This window comes from Neomonachus schauinslandi, chromosome 14 (genome assembly GCF_002201575.2).
Source record: "Neomonachus schauinslandi chromosome 14, ASM220157v2, whole genome shotgun sequence".
NCBI classification, from domain to species: Eukaryota; Metazoa; Chordata; class Mammalia; order Carnivora; family Phocidae; genus Neomonachus; species Neomonachus schauinslandi.
Genome location: NC_058416.1, coordinates 63,987,357 through 64,008,800, shown reverse-complemented (window position 1 = coordinate 64,008,800; position 21,444 = coordinate 63,987,357). Strand labels below are relative to the sequence as shown.

At 58.2% G+C, this 21,444-nt stretch overlaps 3 protein-coding genes across 4 annotated transcripts in view; 2 read left to right on the top strand and 1 right to left on the bottom strand.

Annotated features, from left to right (window-relative positions):
• Positions 1-915, top strand: part of GSC2 (goosecoid homeobox 2) — a 3,171-nt gene extending 2,256 nt beyond the window's left edge. Inside the window, exons 3-4 of the mRNA XM_044921028.1 lie at positions 31-226; positions 811-915. Of these exons, the coding sequence (XP_044776963.1) occupies positions 31-226; positions 811-915 (301 nt within the window). The remainder of the gene's footprint in view (positions 1-30; positions 227-810) is intronic.
• Positions 916-4,490: 3,575 nt separating this feature from the next.
• On the top strand, positions 4,491-15,605 carry ESS2 (ess-2 splicing factor homolog). 2 transcript variants are annotated; one of them, XM_044921305.1, is made up of 10 exons: positions 4,491-4,628; positions 5,625-5,793; positions 5,884-5,979; positions 8,455-8,624; positions 8,737-8,854; positions 9,131-9,264; positions 10,093-10,195; positions 11,179-11,288; positions 13,279-13,394; positions 13,863-15,605. In XM_044921305.1, exons 1-10 carry the CDS (start codon positions 4,494-4,496, stop codon positions 14,140-14,142), a joined length of 1,431 nt encoding a protein of 476 aa, XP_044777240.1. In that variant the 5' UTR covers positions 4,491-4,493; the 3' UTR covers positions 14,143-15,605. The 2 variants fall into 2 exon arrangements, with proteins under 2 accessions (XP_044777240.1, XP_021546555.1); XM_021690880.1 differs by having other exon boundaries at positions 5,884-5,985.
• A 642-nt stretch (positions 15,606-16,247) lies between these two features.
• TSSK2 (testis specific serine kinase 2) lies at positions 16,248-17,321 on the bottom strand. The gene has a single exon (XM_021690879.1). It carries the CDS (start codon positions 17,319-17,321, stop codon positions 16,248-16,250), a length of 1,074 nt encoding a protein of 357 aa, XP_021546554.1.
• Between the last annotated feature and the right edge of the window lie 4,123 nt (positions 17,322-21,444).

Sequence of the window (21,444 nt, the reverse complement as noted above, 5' to 3'; positions counted from 1 at the left end):
CGCGGCGCCCTTGCCCTTGCCCGTGGCCAGCGGAGGTTCGGGGGCGCTGCCGGGCGCGGGCGGCCCCGGCCCCGGCCCGCAGCGGCGCACGCGGCGCCACCGCACCATCTTCAGCGAGGAGCAGCTGCAGGCGCTGGAGGCGCTCTTCGTGCAGAACCAGTACCCCGACGTGGGCACGCGCGAGCGCCTGGCCGGCCGCATCCGCCTGCGCGAGGAGCGCGTGGAGGTGGGTGCCCGCCCGCCGGACCGCCGAGGGGCCGAGCAGGCTGGCTTCCTTCCTCCTTCTTTTCTTGAAAAGACGGCCCTGGCGCGATGGGAGGAAGCGCCAGGGGCCCGGGGACCGCTGTGGGGCGCAGGGCCGGTTCCGGGGGGCGGGCGGGGACAGGCACGTGCGGGGAAAGTGTCCCTGGAACTGGAGGGGAGGTAAGGCTAGTTGTCCTTTGGTTTAAACTTTTTTCTTTTCCCTGATTAATGAGGCGCGCGTTCATGTGCCAGAATTTGGGAAGCTTGGAAAGGGCAGGAAGCTGCAGAAGGGGCGTCCGGGGCACCGCCGGGCGGAGGTGGGGGGTGGGAAGGCGTGCAGAGAGATGGCTGGTCGGGGTGGGAAGGGGGCTCCCGTCCCCGCGGCCCGAGCCGCAGCGCCTACCTGCAGCGGTTAAGAGATGGTGGGTGCCGCTGCCGCGTGCCGGCCCCGCAGCCCTCGTCTGCCCACATCCCCATCGGGAAGCTCCCCGCCTGGTCCACCTATGGGGTGGCGGGGGGGTACGCGGGGCCTGGGGCAGGGCCTGAGCGGTGCTTCCTGCTCCTCAGGTCTGGTTCAAGAACCGCCGGGCCAAGTGGCGACACCAGAAGCGCACGTCAGCGACCTCGAGGCTCCTCCCCGGAGCCAAGAAGGCCCCAAAGGAGAGCTGCTGATGGCTCTGGTAGCTACTCCTGGACTTGGCCGCGCCTTTGGGGGCCGACTCAGAGAGAGGACAGATTTACCCGAAATCGAGCTGAGAGGGGACACCAGCCTCTTCCCGTCTGTCTGCAGGGCTTCCTGCATCCTGGAGCTAGTGGTCAAGGCGGGAGCCGGCCGCTGGAGTGTGTGTTACCTCCCAACCCCATCTCCCCCGCCCCGTCACCTGCCCCGTGAAAGGAGGAAACACTGAGCATCTCCATGTGCTTGCTTCTCCAGTGACTAAGGGTCGGGAAGATTCCCTGGGGGCTGGTGGGGCTGGGAGCAGGGCACAGAGCAGGTCAGCTTCCTCAATTCCCCACCAACTCCAGGACAGGAACCACCCCTTGTCAGGGGGGCCCAGAATCTTCTCCCTCCCCGGTATGCTGGCGCCCCTCCTCTCCTCAGCAGGCACATAGTTCCCTTCCCCTGGGGCCCCAGGAGATTTCTCTGCATCCTGGGCTTGTCAGCTTGCGTGCCCTGCACTGGGCCTTGGCGTCCAGAGCTATAGGATAAGAACGTTGGGTGAGGTCATCTCCAGAAGCCACTGCCCCGCTCCTTAATTCTGTGAGCCTTGTCTGGATCCTGGGAAATAAACAAGCAACTGCAAACAGCACAAAAGCAGTCCAGAGTTCCAAGTCCGCCATGGCCCCCACTCCCCCACCCAGGGAGTGGGGGCCATCTTGCCTTGGGGAGCACAGCCCAGTGAGTCCTCAGTTCCTGTGTTCCCCAGCACAGCAGACTACCCCACGGATCATGGCCTAGCACCCTGGGGGTCTGCACCGGCCTCGAGGTACTGCTCATGGGTGGGGGGATTCCATGCTGTGTGTCTGCCTCCCTCTCTGCCATCGTGTTGGGACAAGAGGAAGTTTGACTGGGGAGGATGCACCCTGCCCCCCCCACCCCCACCCCGCCACTGCCTTGGAAGATGTCTGTTTTCCTCTCCATCATCCTGGCCCCAGGGTGAAGGATGGTGTGAAAACAAGGCTTTGATTCCCCCAGTAGGCCTGTATGGTGGGCTCAAGGCATCTAACACCATCATCTGGCTTGGGGACCATGTTCTGCCTCCTTATGGGTCTTGGAGGAGATGGGCTGGGGGTATCTGAAAGGAGACACAGTCCATTCAGTAAAGGCGCAGAAGGCAAGGCTACCGCCCCCAGGACTCCAAGGCTGGCTAGATCAGATAACACAGAGCAGGCACATGTCCCTGCGGGCGCTGCTCTCACACCGCGGGGTGCCTCCAGGACAGCAACACCCCCCTCCACCCCTCAGGATGCACACTCTGGTTGTCGCAAAGCTCTTTCCCCGGGGGCGCCTGGGTGGCTCGGTCGGTTAAGCGTCTGCCTTCGGCTCAGGTCATGATCCCAGGGTCCTGGGATTGAGCCCCACGTCGGGCTCCTTGCTCAGCTCCTTGCTCAGCGGGGAGCTTGCTTCTCCCTCTGCCTGCCACTCCCCCTGCTTGTGCTCTCTCTCTCTGTCAAATAAATAAATGAATAAATGAAATCTTAAAAAAAAAAAAAGGCTCTTTGCCCTGACTCCTGGCCTTATCCTTGGATACCGCACAGTCTGCGCGCAGAGCTTCCCTGCAGGCCGGGATGCCTTCATCTCGCTGGGCTCTGGGACCCTAGCTGCCGGGTGGCTCTTTGTCATTGTATTGGGCAGCCATGATCAGAGCTCCACCCTCAAGGGACCAGTGGTCATACTGTCCTCCTTTCTCTCCTTTCTCTCTAGCTGCTCCTTGGCAGGCTCACCCCCTACAAGCTGCCCATTAACATAGCTGTCCTGCAGGCTGGGCCCCAGGCATGCTCCTCTCCTCTCCATTCTCTCCTTGCTTGATCACTTCCACCTTCAGGCCCCAATTCCTATCTCTCTGCCACATTTACATCTCCAGCCTGGACCTCTTCCTGAGCTAGATATTTATGTCCAACTGTCCCCTTGACTACTCCACCTGGAAGCCCACAGCATCTCAAAATCACCTCGTCGGCAGCAACTCTTCCCCTGTACAAACCAGGTGCATGAGCCAGAGGACTGGCAATTACCCCCACCTCCGCTCCCCCACCCACCATACCCAGGCCAGCAGCAAATCAAATTTTTTTTTGTTTTATTTAAATTAAAGTTAGTTCACATATAGCAAATCAGTTTTGCCTCCAAAAACAATCCCAGAAGCTATCTTCTGCCCAGGTTCAACTGTAGCAACCTGATGAAAATGCTGTCATCCCTCACCTTGACCACTGCAGCTGCCTCCAGTCTTGTCCACCTGCAGCCACTCTGGTTCCTCTGTAATTCCTTCCCCACAAAAGGCAGGGTGCAAGTGTGAACCTGCCTCTTCCCTGCCTACAGTGCTCTAAGGGCTTCCCGTTGTTCCGAAAGATAAAACTCCTCACTGTGACCCATGAGCCCAAACACAGCTGGCCCCTGCCCCTCTGGCGTCTTCAACCTCACCGCTCCTTGAACTCTGTATATCCAAAGGTCTTCTCCCTCCTGCTGTGAGACCTTTGCACCTGCTCTTTCCCTCCACCTGATCAATGTCCATTCTCTGGGTCTGCAAGCACTTCCTGACCCCGGGGAAACTTCCCCTGACTGACCCCTAGTACAAACTCTTTCTTTGCACTTGTTCACTGCAGGTTTATGCTTGTTTGTGGGATGATCTGACTAGCGTCTGTCTTCCCCATTTGACTGTCAGCTCCACAGGGCAGGAACCATCATCATGGAGTTCCCCACTGAATGAAGGAATGACCGCCTATTATACTAAATTGTTCTGGGGCAGAATTTGTTTGACATAATTCACAACCTCCTCTAGGGAAGAAATTATCATTCCTGAAAAATGGTTGGACAATTTTCTGGTCCATTTCAATGAGAGTGACCCTCTTCTGGGAACCCCCCTGTGGTGTTCAGGGACCAAAAAAGTTTTTTTTAATCAAACCATTTTATTGAGGGGCTTCCGGGAAAGGTCGAGGAGGAGGAGGACAGGGAGGGAGATCCGACGTCCTCGGCCCGGCCGGAATCTTTCCGGCCTCACAGTCGTCGAAAGGGACCGAATAATTTTTACCCAGACATTTCTTCATTGGACCGCGTATTTTTTTTCTTTTGTTAGGTAACTATCAAGAAGAAATTGTCTTAGGGTTCTTTTCTTGCAGAAAAGTTTGAATAAAAACATTGAAACCGCGTATATAGCCAAAATGCGTTTTTGTTAATAATACAGAAGCACACGCAATGATTTGCGAGAAACTGGAATCCCAAGGCCTTTCAATTTCGCAGTTCTAAAAATTTTCACGATTAGCGTGACCGACACGCCCCTTAGTCTCTCCCACCACAACGCCCCCTGGTGCCAGTAGCCCAGACTCACAGGACCAGAGCGGGGCGGAGCGAAGACTACAACTCCCATAAGGGCCAGGGCTTTTAGTGACGTCACTACGGGGGCGCGGGCTGGCCTCGAAACGCACAGCTCTCCCATTGGTGGACTGTTGCAAGCGCCTGCGCATTTGGCACAGTCCCGGCCCCACCGACTCCCGACGCTGTTACGTACCTGCGTCGCCCGAGCGGTCCTGGGATAGCGATGGAGACGCCCGGAGCATCAACCCGGGTCCTGTCGCTTCCTGCCGCGTCCGGGCCCCGGAGGAAACGCGCGGCAGGGGAGGCCCGGGCTGCGACGAGCAAGCAACGGGTCCTGGACGAAGAAGAGTACATCGAGGTAAGACCTCGATGCGACGCTAGCGAATTCTGGGTCCCTTCCCCGCCTTGCGCTCTTCTCGGGTCTCTCCTCTCGGGTCGTGGCAGACTCGTACCCTCGCGGAGGTGGAGCAACCCGAGTGCGTGCTCTTGGGTTGTGGACAGTCGGGGAGCCAAACAAATACTGTGCAGAGAGAGGTGTCCTTGATGGGGGAGGCAGCAGCAGTGCTGTTAGGGGAGAGGGGGCGGCTTTGTTTGTATGTCGGGGGGTGGGGCGCGTCAGGGAGACAAGGTATTAAAGCGTGAAGAGGCGTGTGGGAGGATGGTGGCAAAGAGGACTTTCTGGAGAGTTGTAACAGGAAATGCAGAGGCTGGAGGTCTTGGAAACAGTCTATGATTGTGTCAGCATCATTGAGTTAGTGCGCGTCAGAGGATCCTTCAAGTAGGTTTTAATGTTACAACAGACATGCAGGAAGAGGAGCTGGCAGGGAGATTGGAGAAAATCAGTTTGGTTTTGGACTGGTAAAGTTTGGGAGGCCTCGGATAGAGAGGCAGCTGGCATTAGGGGATAGCTGGGTGCACAGATGTGCAGTTTAGGAGCAAGGTCTGGCTGGAGGTACAGATTTGGGAATCTCAGCCAGTGCTGCTGGTGGGGGTGACAGGCTGAAGTCATCCAGGTAAAGGGTTCCGATTGGAAATAGGAGGCCTTGGATGGCATAAAGGGGCAACACCCACCTTGGTCCAGCTGGTGTGGAGATGGAGCCAGCAAAGGAGATGAGAGGGACCAGTTAGTGGGGGGAAAAAGAAAAGTTTCATGGAAACCAGATGAGCGTTTAGTAATGTTAGATGTTGAAGCAAGATCTCAGGGGGTGCTCATCCTCATTAGAAAGTGCAGCTAAACTTGGGATCATTGGGTTGGACAGAGGTTCGGGGCATCGGCAAGGATCTTAGCATGTACGTTGGTAGACTGAGAGCAGAGGCAGATGTGAACTCTGACTTTTATTCTGACTTCTCATAGGGCCTCCAGACAGTCATCCAGAGGGACTTCTTTCCTGATGTGGAGAAGCTGCAGGCTCAGAAGGAGTATCTGGAGGCTGAGGAGAATGGAGACCTGGAACGGATGCGTCAGATCGCCATCAAGTTTGGCTCTGCCCTGGGCAAGATGTCCCGAGAGCCCCCACCACCCTGTAAGAGCGACAGTGGTGGGCCGAGAGGGGAACTCCTGCTGAACTGATGCCTTAGGCTGGCTCTAATCCCCACCCCCTTCCTCCTTCTAGATGTGACTCCCGCCACATTTGAAACCCCTGATGTGCACACAGGCACTGGAGTGGTGGGCAACAAGCCCCGGGGCCGGGGCCGAGGCCTGGAGGAGGGTGATGGTGAGTGAGCGGTTGGGTTTGCCTGCGAGTCTCATCCTGTGTGGCCCTGAGGGGCTGGCCCAGAGGCAGATCACATCTTGTCCCTGAGGGCTCTGTTTGCCTGAATGGCAGCCCATGGGGTCAAAGAGCACCGGTGTGGGAGGCAGGCATGGGGCAGTTCTCTGAGTCTCTGGCCCTCCTCTGTGGAATGGGAATCTTGCTACCTCTCTCACCGGCCTGGTCACTGTGTGCCAGCCCCTGCCCAGTGGGCTTCATGGGCCTCGGAGGGCCCCTTTCCCGATGTCATCTTAGAATGCCTCGGGGCTTCTGCACTTGTTTAGTGAGTTAGTCACTTCCCCTGGGTAGCTGCACGGCTCACACCTTCTCTCCCCTCAGACCTCTGCTCAGATGTTACCATTCAGGAAATCCTTTTCTGACCCCTTCTCACCACCCCCAGCATGCCTTCCTGCCTGGCTTTGTTTTCTCGCTGTAGGACCTGGCACTTAAAAAGGCGTTTTTTGGGGTTTTTTTTTAAGATTTTATTTATTTATTTGACAGAGAGAGCACAAACAGGGAGAGTGGCAGGCAGAGGGAGAGGGAGAAGCAGGCTTCCCACAGAGTAAGGGAAGCCTGATGTAGGACTCGATCCCAGGACCCCAGGATCATGACCTGAGCCGAAGGCAGTCGCTTAACCAACTGAGCCACCCAGGCGCCCCAAAAGACATTTCTCTATTTTTTGCCTCTCCTCACCACAAGAGCTTCTCTCTCTTGCTTCTGTGTGTATATTCTGCACCTAGGACAACACATGGCATGTTGTGGGAGTAGAACAAACAAACAGGTTGTCTTCTTCCACACATGGATTGGGGTGTCGTGACATGGTCCAGCTTTATGAGGGAATCTTTCTAGGAAAGAACATTTTGAGCCCTGTTGGACATAAGTGTACTACGTGCAATGGGACTTTCTCACGATCAGCGGTCGATCTCATCAGTAGAACATCAGTGCTCAAACAGACAAGATGCTTGTTGTTCTCTCCTGGGTCCTAGTCTATGGCATGCTAACACGGATGCCCTGTGTGCTCACACAGATGAGATATTTTCTGCTTCAAAATCCAGCTCATTGTGGCATTACTGTAGTCCATCATGATGTGTCCTTGGAGCTTGATCAGGGGAGCTTGATCGCAGCTCCAGTGTAATGTGGCAGATGAATCACAGGCAGTTTACAGATTCTTGTTATTTATTTATGTATCAAAATTTTACTTTATTTGAGAGAGCAAGCGTGTGTGCAAGTGGGGGGAGGGGCAGAGGGAGCGAGAGAATCTCAAGCGGACTCTGTGCGGAGCGCAAAGCCCGACACAAGGCTCGATCTCACGACCTTGAGATCACGACCTGGGCTGAAATTAAGAGTCAGATGCTTAACTGACTGAGCCACCCAGGCGCCCCTCAGATTTTTTTTTTTTAAATATGCCTTGTTGGTAAATCTAGGAATCGTTTCAGTAATCTCAGTGGTAGGTACCATCAGAACGGGGTTTGAGTCCTTAATCTTTCTGACTCTGGGTCTTGAACTTTTAGCCACTGTGCTTTGTGTAGTCTAGCATGTAGTAGGCGGTCAAGACTGTCAGTGGAATGGAAGACAAGGCTATCCTCCTGGTGGCCCCGCTGAAGGGGGCCCCACTGTGCACAGTGCAATGGCACCCCTTCAGCGGTGGTACCCCCTTCTTTTTTTTTTTTTTTTTAAGATTTTATTTATTTATTTGACAGAGAGAGACACAGCGAGAGAGAGAACACAAGCAGGGGGAGTGGGAGAGGGAGAAGCAGGCTTCCCGCAGAGCAGGGAGCCCGATGCAGGGCTCGATCCCAGGACCCTGGGATCATGACCTGAGCCGAAGGCAGACGCTTAACGACTGAGCCACCCAGGCGCCCCGGGGGTACCCCCTTCTATGGTGGTGGGGCGACAGCTGGCGTTGTGGCCCGGTGCCTGTGTGGCCCCATCTGGAGCACTGGATCCTCTGGGGTCCCTGCCCTCGGAGCCTGCTAGCAGGTTGGGAGGCTTAGGTGACAGCCCCCCCCTGTGGCACAGGCGCCAGGAAGGGAGGAGCAGGCAGGGAAGGAAAGCCCAGGGATGGAGGGAGAGCTTGGGGCATCGGCGAAAGGTCCTATAGGACCAGCCCAGTTTTGGCAGGGCAAGGCTTACTAGGACCATCTGCCTTTTCTCTGACCTCTGGATGCCCCTCTTCCTGAGTCAGACACACATTTCACTTGACATCCAGCAGCTGAGGAGAGCCCCTGAGTGCTCCCTGGGCAGTGGGGTGGGGGGGTGATTCTGCCCCCAGGTGGGGAGTTGTCTGGCAGTGTGGGCTCTCACCCACAGATGCACAACCAGGGTGAGGGTTCCAACCCTGCTTATGGAGTAGCACGGTTCCTGGGACTGAGTGACCACAAAGTGTTCATGCTGTTTGTGGTTCTGTGTCACCCCACCTCTGCCCCTGAGCAGGAGAGGTTGGCGAGGAGGAAGAGAAGGTGCCCCTGCCCAGCCTGGATGTTTTCCTGAGCCGGTACACAAGTGAGGACAACGCCTCCTTCCAGGAGATCATGGAGGTGGCCAAGGAGAAGAGCCGGGCACGCCACACGTGGCTCTACCAGGCCGAGGAGGAGTTTGAGAAGGTGTCCTTGGGTGCAGCAGCACGGGCATTCTCTGTCAGAGTGAGGGAGTCCTGGGGCCAGGGGCACAGTGCCTGGGGACCTGTCTGACCCTCACTTTCCCCCTGTGATGCAGAGGCAGAAAGATAATCTTGCACTTCCGTCGGCAGAGCACCAAGCCATCGAGAGCAGCCAGGCCGGCGTGGAGACCTGGAAGTACAAAGCGAAAAATTCCCTCATGTACTACCCAGAGGGTGAGCGGGCGGGGCTGGTGGGCAGCATGGGGTGGGGCCGGGTGTTTGGATCTGGCCTTCAGGGTGTGTATATCTGTGCTCTCTGGCATACCGGGCCTCAGAGGGGTCCTGCTCTGCCTCTGTCAGTGAGGGAGTGAGGCTGCCCCCTGCTTTGCCTGGCTTTATGCTTCTGTTCACCGGGGGATGACTTGGCCTCTCCCTCAAGCCTTGAGCATGGGGCAGTGGTGGGGCCTCCCCACCCTCTGACACCGCTGCCATCTCTCCTCGATCCTCCAGGCGTCCTTGATGAAGAGCAGTTGTTTAAGAAGCCGAGGCAGGTGGTGCATAAGAATACTCGCTTCCTCAGGGATCCCTTCAGCCAGGCTCTGAGCAGGTCCCAGCTGCAGCAGGCTGCCGCCCTCAATGCCCAGGTAAGTGGCCGCGGCTGGCTGTGGGCAGCCACCACCCCTCTGATCTTGCTTTCCTTTCTTAAATTAGTACGTTCTTGGGTTTGGCGGAGCCTAGCAGCATGTGAGTATTTGGGGCTCCTGGGCGGCAGGGTCCTGAGTCTTTTCTTGACCTGTATGGGCTTCCACTGGGGCACTGTCTTGGCCAGAGACGTTCTGTGGGTCAGTTCAGTGCCAGCTTCCTGGGGGACAGGGACATGAGAGAAGAGAGGCTGCTGGGAGCCAGCCCAGGCTGGCCAGACCCACACCCATTTGCCGAGCAGGGCAGGGGTAGATGGGGTGGGCAGGCTGGGGTAGGGTGAGGCTTGGTAGGGCAGACAGCAGGGATGTCTGAGCCGGGGAGTCACGGTGCAGTGGCAACTCCAGTGGTCATGGGGTTGAAGTGGGAGAGGCAGGAGGTGGGGAGACTATTCCGGTGGCTTCCGCAAGTGCCTTGCGGGAAAGAGGTCAGAGCACGTGCCAGTGGTCAGTGTGGCTTCCTGTCAGGGCCTAAGTCAGTAGCTGCTGAAAGCAGTTTGTGTGGGGTATGGACTGAGGCCAAGGACCCCGGCCCTGCCCTGCATGGAAGGAGGGGGAGCTTCCCTTGCTCTGATGCCTGCTCTGACAGCTCCTCAAGGTCTTTGCAGGGGCCGGGGTCCTTCGTTTCTTTCTCCAGCCCCCGAGCTCTGGGTCTGGATTTGCCAGACCAGGGAGGGGAAGATTTGCCAGCATGTTCCTGTGCATTTGCCCATCAGCTAGCTGGGGGGAGGTGGCTTGGGCCCCCCTGACACCAGTCTCTCTTGTTTGTTCTAGCACAAACAGGGCAAGGTAGGCCCTGACGGCAAGGAGCTGATCCCCCAGGATTCCCCACGAGTGGGCGGATTTGGATTTGTTGCAACCCCCTCTCCTGCCCCTGGTGAGACGTGAACCTGCTGGCAGGCGGGCCCCCTGATGGGACTGCCTGTGGGGAGGTGGGCTGCTCAGGTGGCTCTGGGCACTGTTGACACTTCGCCGTGTCTGCCACATGCCTCGTGGGCCTCGGGGACCCCGTGTCCCACCTGTGCAATGTCAGGGCTGAATGGGGCTGTGGCGGGGCTGGACTCTCAGGTAGGGCTGACCTGAGATGCATGGGGCCCAGCCCATTGAGTTGGGCAGTCTTCTCGCCTTGCTCTGAGCTTGGCAGCACAGACTGGCTTTGCTGGGAACCAGGGGTGTTGGGGCTCTGCTGGACAGATGGGCTATGGTGAGCATGCTGAAGGGCACAGGGGGAGGCCAGGCAGGGGGAGGCTGGGCATAGGGGCATAGGGAAGAGGCTCTGGGCTCCAGCCCTGCATGCCCTCACACAGGAGGTTTATGAGTCTTGGGGACAATCTCACGGTGCAGCGGTGCATGTGGTGTCCTTCCCCCCGCACCCTCCACCCCGAGCACTGGCCTCTGTGTTGGGTTACTGGTTCCTGTGGCACAGGCCAGGGTATATGGAGGCACTACAGGTTTACCCAGGGTCCTGGGAGGTTTGGGTGCTCTAAAAGCCCCCTGGGTGTCCCCTCCTTTGGGGTGGGGTGCCATAGCAACCTCCAGGAGGCCCTGGTGGCCATGTGCTAGGACGGGAGCCTAGCTGAGCCAGCCCAGCTTCTCTGGGGAGCCCTCTTCCCGGGCTAAGCCCCACAGCTGTCAGGGCCCAGGCCTGCTTTGGGCCTAAAGTAGCCTTAGTATTGTCCTCTCAGAGGGCAGAGGAGCTGGGGTTCCAGAGTCCCAGGGAAGGAGAGTGGGCCAGCTGCCAGCCTTCGTGTTTGTTAGCTGGGACACGCATGGTGGGAGCTGGCTGTCATAGGAGGGAGGACCTGGCAGTGCCCTCACCTGCATCCCCTGGCCTAAGGTGACTGAGCTCTCCATCTGCAGGTGTGAACGAGTCGCCGCTGATGACCTGGGGGGAAGTTGAAAACACTCCCTTGAGAGTTGAAGGATCTGAAACCCCCTACGTGGACAGGACGCCAGGGCCAGCCTTCAAGGTGGGTCATGGTGAGGGGAGCTCACATGGGACCCTGAGTAGACACATGGCCTTCGGAGCACTTGTAGCTCGATGCACAGAGAATGGTCTAGCTGCCGCTGGTCAAAACAGAACCACCTGAGGGGTTAAGCCGTGCTCCAGGCTGCACACCTGTGCATCACTGCACTTCTGAAGAAGACCAGGGCACTGAGGACAGGTGTTGGGGGGAGGGAGGGACTTGGGCGTGGGGCCAGGGCACCAAAGCCATGGCCTCTGAGCCTGCAGGCTGGTGGGCCGGGAAGGGCCCTGGAGCCCCAGTGTTCCGTGGGCTGTGGTTTGTGGTTTGTGTCTTCAGAAGGATTGTGTGCTTGCAGAGGGAGGCCTCTGGTTACAGGAGAGCATGCATCGAGAGGCAGCAGTTTTGTAGAAGTTGTCAGAGGGTGGGTCGTGAGACCTGGAGCAGGTAGGGCAGGGAAGCTGGCTGCCAGGTGGTTTGTGGAGATGGGGTAGTCTAGGATGACCCCAGAGAGGCTTTGAGAAGGCAAGGCACTGTGGTCTGCGTGGTTTGTTGGGGAAACTGAGTGACTGGCGTAATTTGGAACAGGAAAGAAGAGAAGTCGCTGGAAGCTGAGAGCATGCAGTCCTGTTCTCAGGGTGCTGGGCCAGCACTCCCAACTTGGAGTGCTAGGAAATTGTAGGAGGCAGAGATCAGTGTTGTTGCAGAGAGCAAAGGGCATGGGGTAACATCATCTGCTTGAAACCCCAAGGGGTTGGGCATGGAACCTGGAATTAATGTAGGTCTGCTGCATGGAGAGCTAGGTTCGAGGTTGTCTTGAACCAATCCCTCTAAACACTTGCAGCGTATAGTTTGAAATGCAATAGAAAAAGAGATCTCACTCACTGTAGCAGCAGAAATTTAGAACACCTAACAATACCTTAGCTTTTGTGAAGAAACCAAAGGCTAGTGCTGCAGGCTCGCCTAAGGAAAATCGGAGGGTGTGGGCCACACCATGGGGCCTCCCCGGTACAGTACCACTCTCGTTCTGGGAGGAAACGCATGTCCACACAACGTGTGCAGATGATTTTGGCACCTTGGTTCTTAAATTTGTCTGGGACACGAGGATAACCAAGAAAAACCGGAGAGAGGAGTGCCGGCAGGCGTCTGGGCATGCCGCAGGTACGGGGTTGCCAGAAGTCTGCCCCGGTCCTGGGGCCTACCAGGCAGCAGGGAAGAGCTTCTGAACAAAACCTCAGTCCAAATCTGAATTCAGGGTACGTGAGAGACGACAGATCAAATTGTGCTGAGCAGTAGAGTCTTTGGATATAAAGTGCCTGATACGTGTTGCAGAACGAGTTCCTCAAGGGGAAGGGTTAAGTATAGAAAACAAAGTGTAAACAATGAGAAGAAAATCACAGTCACCACTTAACCTGGCATTAAGGTAGGAAGGGATAAAGCAAAGAGAGCCGGTCACAAAGCAGGGGGTGGATGATACTACACGAAGCGGTGGACTTAGGTACAGCAGAAAAGCCCGTCGTAAATAACACTGAAAGCAAGTAATTGAGAAGGCGTTTGCATGGCAGAGCTTAACGTAACTGGGGGGAAGCTGGAAGGAAACAGACGAGCACTTGGATAGAAAAATAGGACAAGGACCCATTTCAGGAAGTTCTGGAAAGAAATACAGAAGGTCGATGGAGGTTAAAGTCAGCAAACGGTTTACTCCAGTCATCAGAGGGAAGGAGATCCAAACAAGACCCCCTTCATCCCTAGAAGACTGTCAGAGGTTCATAAGTCAGCAGTGCTGGCTTGCAGGGAACCGTGATGACAGGTGGGAGGCCCAGGCCCTTGGCGGGTGGGCAGTTCAGGCGAGCCGGTCAGGGGCTTTCGGGGGCTTTTAGGGAGGCGGCAGTGGGTTGTGAGGATCACGGGGCGCCACGGGAAAGAGGCAGGTGCCCCAGCAGCAAGGGACTGGCTGGCTCGGTGGCAAGCCACCCACACACCTGCTGCCTTGTAGATCCTGGAGCCTGGCCGCAGGGAACGGCTGGGGCTGAAGATGGCCAACGAGGCCGCCGCCAAGAACCGAGCCAAGAAGCAAGAGGCCTTAAGGAGAGTGACGGAGAACCTGGCCAGGTGAGGAGTGCCTGACCCGCACAGGTGGGGGTCTCTCCCTGTTCCCGCTTGGCCTGGGGGTTCTGTGGTGGGTCCTGTGGCAGCTCCTCTGGTCCGGACGTGGCCTGTATGAACCAGGATGCAGGGCCCCTCTCCGTCTTTTCCTTCTTCAACCATCTCCTTAGCACATCCCTAAGAGGCACCTTTGGGCCCCTTGTCCCGCTATAAGCTCCTGTCAGCCCTGTGGAAACAGGTGTATCGTTCTCCTTGGAGAGAGTTGGGGTCCATCCCAGCTCCACATCCAAGGGCAGCACCACCACTTGACCTTAAGTTTGGCTCCACAGCTGTGTGCCAGGCCATCGGGTGTCCTCAGCCCATAATGACCACGCATCTCCCATGTTATCCTTGTGGGGCCGTGGGAAGCCCCACTGCTGGCAGTGCCTGGTTGGGCCTAATGGTGCCTCTTTCACCCACCCCCTTCCACCCCAGCCTCACCCCCAAAGGCCTGAGCCCAGCCATGTCCCCAGCCCTGCAGCGCCTTGTGAGCAGGACGGCCAGCAAGTACACAGACCGGGCCCTGCGGGCCAGCTACACCCCATCTCCAGCACGCTCGACCCACCTCAAGACCCCAGCTGGTGGGCCTCAGACCCCCACGAGCACACCGGCTCCTGGCTCTGCGGCACGCACCCCCCTCAGCCAGGACCCAGCCTCCATCACGGACAACCTGCTGCAGCTCCCTGCCCGGCGCAAAGCCTCAGACTTCTTCTAGGGTCAGGCCCGGGCCAGGCCTACGGAAGCTCCACTCGGCAGAGGACTCCGGCCTTCTGGGGACCCAGGCCCGGGCCAGAAATGGTGACTGTCCCAGGAGCCACCGAAAAGAGGCCCGCTGGCACGAGACTTGCCCCCACGGCCCTCAGGGTATATCCCAGGGCCTTGTTGATACTGTTTTCTATATAACCCCTGCCTGTTTCTATCTAGTCGTCATTAGAGAGCACGTAAGCACAGTCTGGCAGGACCGTCTTTCCGGCCCACTCCGCACGGCCCTCAGGCTGCCCTCGTGCCCACATCAAGGTCTCAGGACTGCAGGCCTCCCTGGGAGGAAGCTTCTGGGTGAGGTGAACTTGGAAGTTCAGGGTCTCTGGGCTTTCCTGCCACTTCCTGCATTGCTTTCTGTGGTCCCCCTGGGGCTTGGAACCTGCCTTCTGCACTGAGCTCACAGCACATTGGGCCCTGCTCCCCAAGTTCTGTCCCCCTGATGGAAGGAGAGAGCCCTTGGAAGTTGTGCCCCTCAGGTTCCCCTGGTGCTCTGGGTCCAGGCCCACAGCCTCACCAGCTGGGCCTAGCCCACGTGGTTTGCTGGTGACAGGGTTGCGTGGGTCCTATGTGTCAGACAACACATCACGTGTGGCACCTTCAAAGTGGCCTCAGAATCACCTTCTCCAAGCACCTGGTCTCCAGCTCAGGTGGGGCGGAACTGTCTCACTTCCTGCCTTTCCCTCTCCCAGTGCTCCAGGCACCACCTTCCATACTCACCTGAGTCACCAGCAGGAGTCGTGGGTAACAGTAACCTGGGCCACAGAGTCAAAAAGCAATGGGGCCAGGCTCTATGCAGACCGGAGAGTGTCACGTACACCACAGGCCACACTTGCCCATGACCTTGAGGGCTTTGGTGACATGGGATATCCAAGCTGGCTTCCAGATGGGTCTCTTCCGGCCTTAAGTGGGGTCAGGTCGGATCCTCTGAGGGGCTTGCACTGCCCGAGGAGACAGCCTGGAATCTGCTCAGACCAGAGTCTTTCTTGTTTTGAGCATACCCAGCCCTGCCCTGGCTTGGGTATGTCTTGGGTTGTCCTGCATGTTTCCTCGCCCCCTCCATGAGTGCCGTGTTCCCTGGAGGTTGGCTTGGGGCCAGTCATCTGCCTAGGCACCCACTAGTCTGTGCTCGACTGGGAGTTCCTGCCAGTTTCCAGGGGGCCAAGCCCCAGCCAAGCCCTGTAACTCACCAGGGGGCTGGGACTGGGCTCAGCGGGTGGGACCAGGACCAGGACCGCCCCAGGGGGTCAGGAAAAGTGTGGCCTTTGGTGCTTTTCCCCCATAGGGAAGGGGGGGCGTGGGCCAGAGCAGCATGAAGGCAGAGAGGTCTGAGTGGGTGTGTGATGCGGAGGGAGACGCTGTCCAGGCAAGGCCGCTTAAGGCCAAGCGCTGGCCCCCCTAAGCGCTGGCTGGTGTATGGGGTGGATAGGAAAGGGTGGGGAGGGCGTGGGTGAGAGGTCTGGGCTGGGGCTGTTCTGGCAAATGAAAGGGCACTCAAGGGGTCAAGGCCACTGATCTCAACTGCAGGAATGGAGGGAGCGGAGTACATGGAGAAAGGGGCTGTCGGAGGGAGCGGGATGGGGTCAGGGTCAGGGTCAGGGTGGGCTGTGCTGTGCCTGAGCTGGAGAGACACGTGCAGCTGGCCAGCCCTGGAGGCTCTGGGCCCGGGGTGGGTCAGAGGGAGACTGTGGGGGCCTGGCTGTGGGCTGCGGCTGAGGTCTTCTTGCCCACAGGGCCTCGCCAGGAGTCTGCCCGTGCCAAGCACCAGTCCCTGCATCCCTATGCTGGAGACCCCCGCACCGCAGGGAGGGTGGTTGGCTGAGTCCTAGAGAAAAAGACTCCTCACGGGGCACTCTTGATGCTTGTATACACTTTGTGGTTTATTTGGTGGTAATTAATGTCTTTGTTGAGTGAAAGAAAGCTAATAGAACGTAATCAAAATAGTGGTTTAATTGACGGATTTTACTTGTTCCTTGCACCTGTGCCTTCTTCAGCTCCTACTGCCTATTTAGTTTATGTGGGTGCACACCATGCACCACGCCCCCCAGGCCCTCAGCACCGCTAGGTGCTCGCTTTCCCCACCTCAGTTCCAGTGACATGATGATCTTTTGCCTTGGAGGTCTCGGCCAGCCTGTCCTCCATCCTGTCCTCGTTCTCGGGCACCACCAGCAGCCGGTGCTGGGTTTTGGCCCCCAGCTTGTCCGGCCGGTGCTCGGGCCGCGAGCCTGGCCGGGTGTCCGGTTTGCACTCGGTCCGGTACTTGCCCTCACCCTCCCTCTTGAAGGAGGCAGAAGACATGGCTTTGGGCTTGGGGAGCTGCAGCCACGAGTGGCTGAGGATCTCATCGATGTGTAGCCGCCGGTTGACGTCCGGCTGCAGGATTCGGTAGATGAGGTCCTTGCACTCACCCGTCAGGTTCTTGGAGCGGGGGAAGTCCACGCGGTGCTCCTTCTGGATGCGCAGCATCTTCTTGATGTCGGAGTCGTCGTAGGGCATGGAGCCACAGACCATGATGTAGAGGATCACGCCCAGGCTCCAGATGTCGTACACCTTGGGCTGGTAGGGGATGCCCTGCAGCACCTCGGGGGCCGCGTATGCCGCCGACCCGCAGAAGGTCTTGCTGAGGATAATGCGGCCACTGCCATCCCGCAGGCAGCGCTTGGAGAAGCCGAAGTCAGACAGCTTGATGTTGAAGTCCTTGTCGAGGAGAAGGTTCTCGCACTTGAGATCTCGGTGGACAACGTCCAGGTCGTGGCAGTACTTGACGGCGGAGGAGAGCTGGCGGAACATCTTACGAGCCACATCCTCATGCAGCGCCCCCCGACACTTGATGAACTCAAGGAGGTCGCCCTGGACCCCGAGCTCCATGACGATGTAGATGCGCCCATCAGAGGTCTCAAAGATCTCGTAGGTCTTGATGATGGAGCGGTGGTTGACGGTTGCCAGGATGTCCATCTCCCGAGGAAGGAATCTCTCCACGAAGTCGGTGGGCGTCTTCTTGCGGTCGATGATCTTGACTGCCACGTTGAACTTGAGGCGCTCAGAGTAGGCAGATTTGACTTTTGCGTACGAGCCCTTGCCAAGATTGATGCCCACGATGTAACCCTTCTTCCTTAGGACCGCGGCATCGTCCATGGTGCCAGGAGCAGCTAGCGCCGCTGTGCTCTACATCCCCTCCCTACGTGGGCCAGCAGGCATTGTCCTCATTTACACTGTGGGGAGCCATCTGGCTGGGCTGGGCCTGGACTTGGAGGGGTGGAACGCTCAGCATTGTCCCCGCGTGACTTCAGCATGTGAAGTCATAAAGCCAGCTTGTCGGGAGTAGGGACTGAGCTGGGGGAAATGGGGCCCCTGGAACCCTGGAAGCCAGGCTGGCCTGGCAGGAGGGCCCACTCCCCCCTACCCACTGGAAGGAACCCGGCACCCAGGACTGCAGTAACCCTCCCTGCTCCTCCTCCTCTCTGTGGCTTCCTTGTCATGAGTCAGGCCCAAGGGAGGGCCACCCAGGTCAAGCCAGAGTGCCGGCCCCATGCCCATTTCCTTCTCCTGGCTGTGTGGACCCTGCATTGGTCCATGCCCCACTAGGGCCGATTTCCTGCAGCTTCTTTGGGGTGTGAAGAAAACCCTCTCTAGGACTTGTGTCCTTGGAATGGGTGGTGCCTGGGAGGAAGGGCGCTGGTCTGGCCAGCCTTGTGAATGAAGAGCAGCTCCTGTTCAGGGTAGAAGGCTGAGTGCCACTGTGTCAGGCAGGGTGTGTGTGGGGTGGGAGGGCTGGCAGGGCCCTGGGCCCCAGACTGGCAGATGCGTGTTCCGAGGGCTGGGGCCTGCCTGGAGGATGGGCCAGGCCTCAGTCAGGTAGAGGAGGTGGTGAGGCATCCAGGCAGGGAAGAGCCTGGGAGAGATGACGGCTTGTCCTGAGAATCGCTGAGTCTTACAGTCTGGAGGGAGGGTGGAGGAGAAGGGAGGTGGTGGGCAGCCATTTCAAGGCCTGGGGCCAGAAGAGTCATGACCCAAGTCACATTTTTTTTTAAAGATTTTATTTATTTATTTGACAGAGACACAGCGAGAGAGGGAACACAAGCAGGGGGAGTAGGAGAGGGAGAAGCAGGCTTTCTATGGAGCAGGGAGCCCAATGCGGGGCTCGATCCCAGGACCCTGGGATCATGACCTGAGCCAAAGGCAGACGCTTAACGACTGAGCCACCCAGGTGCCCCCCCAAGTCACATTTTAAGATCGTCCCTGACAGAGTGCCTAGAGAATGGGCTTCGGGTGAGTGGAGGCCAGTACCCTTGACCAGATGAGAGGAGGCTGGCCCAGGGTGGGCCTGCAGGGACTGGGTGGCAGAGGGAGACAGAGGGTCTGGTGCACTGACCTCTGAGTGGGCAGGGCCTTGGCCAAAGCTTTGGTGCTGGGGGTCCTGGTAAGAGCAGACTCGGGGATTGGGGGGGGTCCTGAATTATGTCACTCTGGACCTTTGTGAGGAGCAGGCGTGTTGTGGCCTGGTGGACCCCTGGCATTTGCATCTCTCAAGCTGTCTTGCACTGAAAGCAACGTGAAAACCCTTTTGTTTTTGCTTTGGGAACTGTGGCATCTTATTTGTGTCTCCTTGGGTACTTTGGAAGCCGTGCTGCTCATTTGTTCTCCATCACAGGCATCCTGTGCCCACATGTGGGCGTGCCATGTGCTCAGTGTTCAGGGGAGAGGGGGAGGAGGAGGCCTGCCTCTGTGTGGGTAGTCGGGAGGGTTGGTGATGGAGGAGCCAGAGTGCAGAGGATCCGTAGGGCCCTGCCGGGTTGGTGAGGGGTAGGACATGCCAGGCAGATGTGTGGACCCAGCTGGGGCACATGGGGAGCTCCCTGCATCTGGAGGTTCATGGGGAAGATCTCCGGGGTGGGGTGGCTAGAGCTCAGATGCCAAGTAGGAGTAGACTGCCCTCCAGCAGCCACGGCCTCCCTGAGGCCCGCTCCTGGCTCTTCAGAGCTTCCGTTGCAGTAGCTTTGGCTTGATGCCCGCTCTCTCCTGGGACGTCTCTGGAAGAAATGACCAGAACTTCACTCCTTTGCCTCCCAGAAGGGACTGGCTCTGAGGATTTGCAGGCCAGGACCCAGGAGCATGACTGTCTCCTCTGCCCTTCTCCTGCACTCCCGAATGTTCTATCTGGGGCGCCCCCTGCATGTCTGCCTTTTTGGCTGACTCTGCTGACCCACCCACTTTCCCCTTTTTTGTGGATTCCGCTTCCTCATACTCTACCCTTGCCCGGAACAGTGTGGCCTCTTTGGTTCTCGGGGACGCGGTAGAGGAGGCGCAAGCTGAGCTGCTGGGGCGGCGAGCAGGTGGCTTAACCCAGCATACGCACGCCGAGGCAGGCCCTCCTGGTGTGTCCCTGGTGGGAAGTGTTCCACTGGACCTGGGGCCTCCAGGGGGTACTCCCAGCCTGCAGCCCTGTGCGTGGGAGACCCACGGACTCTGGCAAAGCCACTTCTCTCTGAGTTTCAGTTTCCTCCATTTCTCTACTCACCCTATAGGCATTTGAGGGTTGGTTCCAGATGCTGGGGTTCACTGATGAACTAGACAGGACCCATGCCTTCCTGAAGCCCAGAGGACACAGGGAGCTCCCGTGTCACACCAGTGGCGGCTGCGCCATGACACAGGAATGCGGGGCGGTGAGGGAAGAACTGGACTGGGTTTGGGGATGCTGGGAGGGCTGAGGGCTGAGGAGTTAGCTACATGGAGGGGGACGAGGACCTGCTAGAGCTCGTCATGGCTTGAAAGGACAGAGTGGTGGGAGTGTGCAGGGGTGGGACTGTGGAGGCCATGGTGAGGGTCTTGATCCTAAAGCCTTGGGGAAGGTCCCTGACGGGGTCTGAGTCAGGGCTGACCCTGGGAATGGCCCCAGAATGTAAGGCCATCTGGGAAGGAGTGGGCTTCAGTCACCTGGGCTGCCACTCTGTGCTGTGTGATCTCAGGCAGTTGCCCACCCTCTCTGAGCTGTCTCTCCACCTGTAAAGCACACAGAAGATGCTCCTTTGGGGGGCCCCTCCTGCCCAAGTCTTGCCTCCTGGCTAGGCTATAGTGAGTTGCTCCCAGGCCCCTCCTGCTGCATGTTGCCCGCTGTCCCCAATGACCACAAGCCACAGATGACCAAGGCGAGGAGGTTCACGAGCCTCTCCTCAGGATGTCCCCACTCCAGCCACCAGATGATCTGCAGGACGCTGGGTTCCTGGGGCCTCTGGGAAAACTGGGTGGCCCCTCCAGTATTACCGAGGGCCGATTCTGCACCTGGACCTCAGCACTCACAGGCCTGCCCCAGCAGAGCTTATAGTGATAGGCTGCCGAGCTCAGAAGGCTTTGTGGAGGCCATGGCCCCTTGGCTGATCCTGGAGACATGGGTAAGGTCTGCAGGGATGCATCTATGAGCATGATTATGGCACGTGTATGTGGGGGTGTGAGGATGAGGGAGGGGGCTGGGAGGCCAGGAGGAGGCCAGACCTGGGATGCCGAGGCCGTGCACTGGGATCCTTCCCGAGGGCAGCGGGATCTGGACTGTATGCAGGAGGGAGGTTCTGGCCACTGGGGGAATCATGGGGCAGGTAGAGGCCTTGAAGGTAGCTGCGCTGCGTGTTCACGACAGACTCCCAGGAGCACGGAGATAGGAAGACATAGAATGTGTGAAGATGGCTGTGGGTAGGGTGGGAGCCAAGCGGAGAGGTGGTGTGGATGTGTGGAGGGGTGCAAAGAGAGTAGGGCCGGGGCACTCACTGGACCTTGCTTCTCCCGGGGCCTGGAGTTGGAGTCTTTCTAAGACACCGACATGGGGTGGGGGGTAAGTCTGAAGGTGCTTGTCCTCTTGATGTGTCAAACCCGCAGATCCACATGAGGTTGTCCAGAGTGAGTGCAGAGCAGGAAGAGAAAGGGGCTGCCGTGGCTGAGGTGAGAAGGAACAGCCTGAGAATGACATGGGTGGGCCGCGCAGGGCAGGGCAGCCAGCGATGCTAAATGCAGGGCTGTGCCTTCTAAAGGACACCGATGGCTGCGGGGCACAGGCCTGCATAGTGAGCACACCTGTCCTCTCTCCTTGCCAATGTCTGCTTATCCACTCTGGCATGGAGCATCACCGCTGGGGACAGACTGGGACTAGAGGGGAAAGGGATGTGGTCGAGACCACACAGTGACTGTGGGGCATGTAGGCTGGGTGGGGCTGGGCCATCCAGCGGCCTCCCCCCTCCCCCCCCCCCCCCCCCCCCCCCCCCCCCCCCCC